Below are 6,501 nucleotides of genomic sequence, written 5' to 3'. Positions count from 1 at the left end.
GAAGCTCAGCTCTCCTATATATAGTACAGGGCTATTTAGGGCGGAACGGACATATGGTCCGTGCTTCTAAACGCTAAGTACTATCAACGATCGATGCATGTAATCCGCAGTCGTCGTTCGTACTCCGCGGCTCTTGGATGTAGCCATGTATGGTAAGTATATCAAATGTCTGTCCGCATCAATAAGCAATCAGGAACCGATCACGATCGCCATCAGTAAGCACAATAAGAAAGGGGTCATAGTACAGTAAGCGTTCATGCATCAGCATGTAAATGGTAAGCAGTCCGAGTCCGAGTCATGTGTGTAGCTCATGACCATGTCCTGAGTCACGTGCCTAGACGCGTGTCAAGTCACAGTCCTAGTCGTTAATAGTTCGAGTCCAAGGGAACACCTGACCTTCCCTTCTGTCCACGTGCCAAGCACGTGTTAGGACACGGTCCTAACACTACCCCCCCTTTTACACCCGTCGTTGACTCGTGACATTATCATGATCGAGGAGGGGGAGTGCCATGAAGTGGTCGGGGTCCATGACGGGGGCATGACGTGTCGGGTGCCCTTCCCAGTTGGCGTCGTCAATCATCCTGTTCCGAACGTGCCAGTAATACCCATAGTTCTCCGCCACATGGGCCAGCTGCGTTGAGAGGAGTTCGACTACCTCACCGTACGCATCGTAGTCGCGTATGAAGTTACGCGCCGTGATGTCAGAGCGACGGCGGATGCGGGTGATGGGACAATTGGCGATGAGATGTCCCGGGCGGTCGCACTCCCAGCAAAGTCGAGTATCAGTGGCTGGTGGCGGCAAAACGAGAGGGGGAGGAGAGGGTGAGGGGTCGAGGAGTGGGGGCCAGACTCGTTCCGAAGCACGAGCACCATTCTGCCAGTCGCTAGGCGGAGGAGAAGGTGAGTGGGCTGCAGCCCCGGCTCTTTCCGCCGCGCGAACATGGTTTATCCAGTCTGACGGCGATCCAGTTCGTGGCGAGGATGCATCCGTTGAGTGATGTGCCTCACGTTCTTGCGCTGCCTGTTCGGGGTTGTACGGCGGGCTGTTAGGGCGAGAGATGGGTCGACCTTCGTCATCGAAGTCGGGAATGGGAGGGAGCCGATTTCCAGGGAAGGGGTCGGCGTAAGGGTAAGGGAGGGCGTTGTGGATGTCGGTCATGGGGAGGTGTGAAAAGGGTTCCGGCACGGGGAGGGAGAGCGGGGACAAGTGGTGGGTGCCGTTGAGAAGAGGTAAGAGCGAGGAGGAAGACATATCAGTGTAGAGGAAAGGTTTGGTGAGGAAGTTGGGGAGAGGTTTGGGTCTCGACAAGCGTTCCTTTATAGATTCCTTTCCTTCTTGTTTGAGCGAGTAAGGACGGTGGTGCGGTATAGGTTTGAGTATCGTAACGACAGCGTTCCAGGTGAGGATTGTGTATTGGGCTTTGTCTATTGTGGTGGTTCCTGCTTGGATCACCGTCGTTTGTTTGGCCATGCCAAACCGCGATTCGTCTGCCTTTGCAGTTCCTGGTATGCTTGAGTACGCCAATTCGCGCTGTCTGAGGGTTTGCTCTGTGGCTTCGTCCAAGACCGTTCCGAATAGGTCTTGCTTGGAGAAGTGTCCGTGGTTGCCTTCTGACTCCTGACGTGTGAGTCCGTTCGTTCCCGATTAGGGTTACTCGATCGTTTGCTTGTAGTGGATGTCCGCGAGGATCCTTGATCGAGTTCCTTCGTCTGTGCTTCTTGACGATCTGCTGATACTGCAGTCTGTCGCTTCGTCAATTGAGCGAATCGTTTGTTGACTTCTTCCATGATCCGAGGGATCGCCAATCCTGTGGATAGAAGTTTCTTCCAGATGGGGTGGTTCTGGAGTTTCTCTTTGAGCTTGGCTTTCTTTTTCAACTCCTCATCTCGTTCCGCTGCTGCTTCCATGATTTCGGATGTTTCGAATCCTGCGGCGAGAAGTTTCTTCCCGATTGGGTGGTCTTGGAGTTTCTTCTTGATGCTTGCTTCTTTTAACGTCATTAGCTAGACGTCTGCGGCTTCTTTGATTTGGGATGGCTTGAATCCCCTGTCGATGAGTTCTTTCCTGATGAGTCGACCTGTGAGTTTCTTTCTAAATTGGTCGTTCTTGAACTTCTGATCCAGTTCTCGTGCTGCTTTCTGAATTTGTTGTACGCTGCATCCTTTATCCATAAGTTTTCTCCCGATGGGGAGTTCCAATAGCTTCCTCTTGATTCGATCTTCTTTGAGTCGATCGTTTAGTGCTTCTTCGATTTGGGGAATTCCCACTCCTGTGGCGAGAAGCTTCTTTCCGATAGGATGCTTTCCGAGCTGCTTCTTGATCTGATCTTCTTCGACTGCTCGATTGTATTCTAGTTCGATCGTTAATGCTAAGATCGATGCTTCCATTCCTTTGACTGCGGAGGGATGTCGTTTATAGAACTCCGCGATGGCTTCCTTGGCATTGGTGACATTTGCCGCTGATTCCCAAGAGTTATCCGATTCTGGATAGCCCTTCCATTTGATCAGGTACTGTAGAGTCTTCCACCTACCAAAGCGTCGGGCTCCGATGATCCTCTTGACTTCGAATTCTTCTTGCCCCGCTATCAGGTCTGGTGCTGGTTTGGGGTAGTTGGGTCCATATGTTGTATTCTCCTTGTAGGGCGTAAGTCGACTAGCATGGAAGATGTTGTGAATGCGCTGCCAGCTGTTGGGCAGTTTCAGCTTGAAATTGACTGTTCCGATAGTGTCAATGATCTCGAACGGCCCGAATCGTTTGGGTCTTAGTTTCTCCGAGGGGTGATCTGTGTGGATGTGCTTTCCATCTAACCATACTTGATCTCCTTTCTTGAAGGGTGGTAATTCCGTTCCAAAACGGTCATGCTGTATCCTCATGGCTTCGGCTGCGATTTTGAGGCTGGCTTGTGCTTCCTTCCTAGCACGTTGCAGAGCTTCGAGTCGTGCGTCGGCGGTGGGGACGTTCGTGTTTCCTATAATGGCTGGATATGCTCTTGGTTGGTATCCGTGTAGAAGTTCGAATGGTGACTTCTTCGTGGCTGAGTGCTGGTGTACGTTGTGGGCATATTCCGCATAGGGAATGAGGTCGGCCCAGTCGTCCTGTGACGAGTTGCAAAATGCTCTGAGATATTGTTCCAGTTCTTGGTTCATTCTTTCCGTGGCGCCATCTGTTTGTGGATGATATGCTGTACTGAGCGCCGATTTAATTCCTAGTTCCTTGAGTAGTGCTTGTGCTACTTTTGACGCAAATTGTGTTCCTCTATCCGATATGATTTTGTCGGGTAGTCCATATCTTCTCCAGGTGTGGTCTAGTAATATTTGGGCAGTTCCGTCTGAGTCGATGTTCTTTAGACATGGGGTGATTATGGCTGCCTTCGTGAATCTGTCTGTTACCACGTGGAGTGAGTCAAATCCTTTTGACTGGGGTAGATCTGTAATAAAATCCATAGTAATTGTTCCAAATGGTCGGTCTGGAATCTCCGTTGGTTGGAGAGGAACCATTGTTGGGTGTGTATCGTTCTTGGTAGACTGGCAGGTTGCGCATCCTTCCACGTATTGGTGGATTGTGTTCGATATTCCGGGCCAAGTGAATTCTTGTCCTACTGAGGCTAACGTCCCTCTTTGTCCTGGATGTCCTGCTGCTAGGTTGTCATGGTTCAACTTGATTATTTCTCTGCGTAGTTGTTCGTCTTGAGGAACATAGATTTTTCCTCTGTGTAGAACGAGTCCGTCTTCCTCGTTCCATTCTTGTAGGCCTTTCTTCATGCTTCTTGGGCCTAGTTCCTGTATTTTGGCTAAAGTCTCGATTAGCCACCTGTCCTTCTGGTTTGCTGCTATAATTCGGTTCTTGAGGTCTTCGTCAATGATTGTGACGCCTCCTCTTCCTGTGGCTCTGATGTGCCATATCTCGTGGGGGTCTAGTTCTTTCTCTGTGGTAATTGCATTGATGTCTGCGAAAGGTCGTCGTCTCTTTTCCTGTGTTTGATTGAAAAGTTTGGGTTCCAAGAGCGTTTCGCCTGAATTGTCAAATTCCACCCCCTCTTTATGGTCTGGACGCCGTGACAGACCGTCGGATTTATTGGTGACTCCCGCCTTGTGCGTTAATTTATAGTCAAAACGCGAGAGGAACAACGACCATCTTGCTTGCCGACGGTTCAACTTTTGACTTGATCTGAACCATTCTAGGTTCTTGTGGTCCGTCCAGACATCTACCGGGTTCTCGGCGCCCTCCAAGTAATGTCGCCAAGCTTCAAAGGCTCGAACGACCGCTAGCAACTCTTTGTCATAGATTGGATAGTTGCGTTCTGTGGGTGAGAGTGATTTGGAAATATAGGCACAAGGGTGCCATTTCCCATCTGGGGCAACTTGTGATAATACTGCTCCTGTGGCAAAGTCTGATGCATCACATTCAATGCGGAAGGGGTTCCTAGTTTCCGGCATGACTAGTACTGGGGTTGATATAAATATCTTCTTGAGTGCTTGGAATGCTTCTTCGCATGCTGCTGTCCAGTCCCAGCTATGTTCCTTCTGTGTTAACTCGAATAGCGGCCTAGCTATCTTCGAGTAATCCTTGATAAATCTGCGATAAAAATTGCAGAATCCTAAAAATGATTGGACCTCCTTGACTTTGGTCGGTGTGGGCCAGTCCGTGATGCCGGCCACCTTGATTGGGTCCATTTCCAGATGTCCATGGGATATAACGTATCCCAGATAGTCAATTTTCTTCTTGTGAAAATGACACTTCGAGGGTTGCAGGTATAAGTCGTTATCCTGCAATATCTGTAAAACCTGTTTCATAGTCTTGATGTGTTCGTCCATAGTTTTTGAGAACACCAAGATATCGTCCATATAAATGGCCACTCTTCCTGCATAAATGAGGTCCTTGAAGAGCGAGTTCATCATGGTTTGGAATGTCGCCGGCGAGTTGGTGAGTCCAAAGTACATGACCAGTGGTTCATACATTCCTAGATTTGTTACGAATGCTGCCTTGTGGACATCTTTTTCGTCGATGAGTACGTTGTTATATCCTGTGTCGATGTCCACTAGCGAGAAGTATTCCGCCTCTGTCAAGAGATCCAGTAATTCTTGAATAATCGGTAGAGGGTACTTGTTCTTGATTGTTATTTCGTTAAGCTTCCGGTAGTCCATTACCGGCCGTAGCTTTCCATTTTTCTTCTTGATAAAGAAGAATGGTGACGCCATGTGTGACTTGGATTCCCTGATGAATCCCTTCTTGAGACTTTCATCTATGAATTTCTTGAGCTCTTCTTGCTCCATTGGGCTGAGGCTATAAAGTTTCGGCCTAAGCGAGTGTTCTAAATTGTCTTTGAGTTCTATCTTGTGATCCCATGGCCGTTTGGGAGGTAGTTTCCCAGGTTTTCGTCCTTCAAAAACCTTCCTATAATCCCAGTATTCTTTGGGTACGATTTCTTCGAAGGATAATTCGGGTTTTCCTTTCGAGGCCTCTTCTGCCAATTTCTGCGAATTGGTGTGTTTTGTTTGTTTGCCTACCGCTGCTTTGGTAGGTTCTGCTTTATGTGCCGGTGTATTGGCAGCGGAGGTTTCCATGCGATGAATGTCATATCCTTCTTTGCTGTCGTTGTATAATTCCAGGGCTTCTAGCTGCCCAGTATCCAGGCATCTGACGAGGTATACTCCATCTTCGTCTAGATCCGTAGAAGGTAGAGCCGATAGCGGTCCACCACCTTCTTGAGTCTCCTCTTCGGCCCACGTTGGTGCCGCGTAATGTTTGGCTTGGGTCCTGAGGTAGTACTCCAGTTTCGTTCCTTTGGGTTGCGAGCCCCGGATTTTAGGTAGTGTTTCCCACTTTCCGGCCTAGCTGTCCTTTCCCTGGCTTCTGCAATGGGATTGAGTAGTCACGCTCTCGTGGTACTGTCACCATGCGCCGTATCTCTGGTTCCTGACGTCCTGATTTCTTAAAGGCCCTTTTTGCCTTGACTGGTCCTCCTGTGATTTTGCAGGACGGTGGGCACCTAGTAAAGTGCAGTCCATATGCGTGCCAATCGACTTCTGGGTTGTGTTCCAACAACCAGTCGGTTCCTAAAATGACGTCTTCTTTCCCGATTTCGGCTATATAGAATTTTGCCGATTCGGTGTGTGTTCCCCCCTGTTCGCCTAGAACTCGTAGTTTTAGTTCTGCGAATCTCGTGATCGGTCCTCCTTTAAATTCCGTGTTTTGGACCGTATTGACTGGAATGGGGTGGGGTGTTTTCCTTGTGTAGATTCGATGCTGTTCCACGAATTTGGGATGCATGAATATTCCTGTTGCTCCGCTGTCGACCAGAGCCTGTGTAGCAGCTTTTTGATTCTTGCCTATGAGTTCCGTCTCGATCCGAAGTGATGGTGCACCATGTGTTTTCATTTCGGAGAGATACAATATTTCTGGATGTCCATGCTCTTGGTCAGCGTCATTGCTGGCCAGCGGAGCATACCTATTTCCTGCAAGAATCCTACTCTTCACACCCGCTGCCGGTGGAAGAGACC

The 6,501-nt window shown here is 49.1% G+C and overlaps 1 protein-coding gene across 1 annotated transcript; it reads right to left on the bottom strand.

The window, feature by feature from the left end:
* Window positions 1-457: 457 nt before the first annotated feature.
* HETIRDRAFT_416664 (uncharacterized protein) lies at window positions 458-1,471 on the bottom strand (the record flags this gene model as incomplete). Its single annotated transcript, XM_009546579.1, has 1 exon — window positions 458-1,471. The coding sequence occupies one exon, from the start codon at window positions 1,469-1,471 to the stop codon at window positions 458-460; it is 1,014 nt and encodes a 337-aa protein (XP_009544874.1).
* Window positions 1,472-6,501: the final 5,030 nt, after the last annotated feature.

Source organism: Heterobasidion irregulare, assembly GCF_000320585.1.
Source record: "Heterobasidion irregulare TC 32-1 unplaced genomic scaffold scaffold_04, whole genome shotgun sequence".
NCBI classification, from domain to species: domain Eukaryota; kingdom Fungi; phylum Basidiomycota; class Agaricomycetes; order Russulales; family Bondarzewiaceae; genus Heterobasidion; species Heterobasidion irregulare.
The sequence above is the reverse complement of the archived record's forward strand: the minus strand, read 5'-3'. Positions and strand labels throughout refer to the sequence as shown.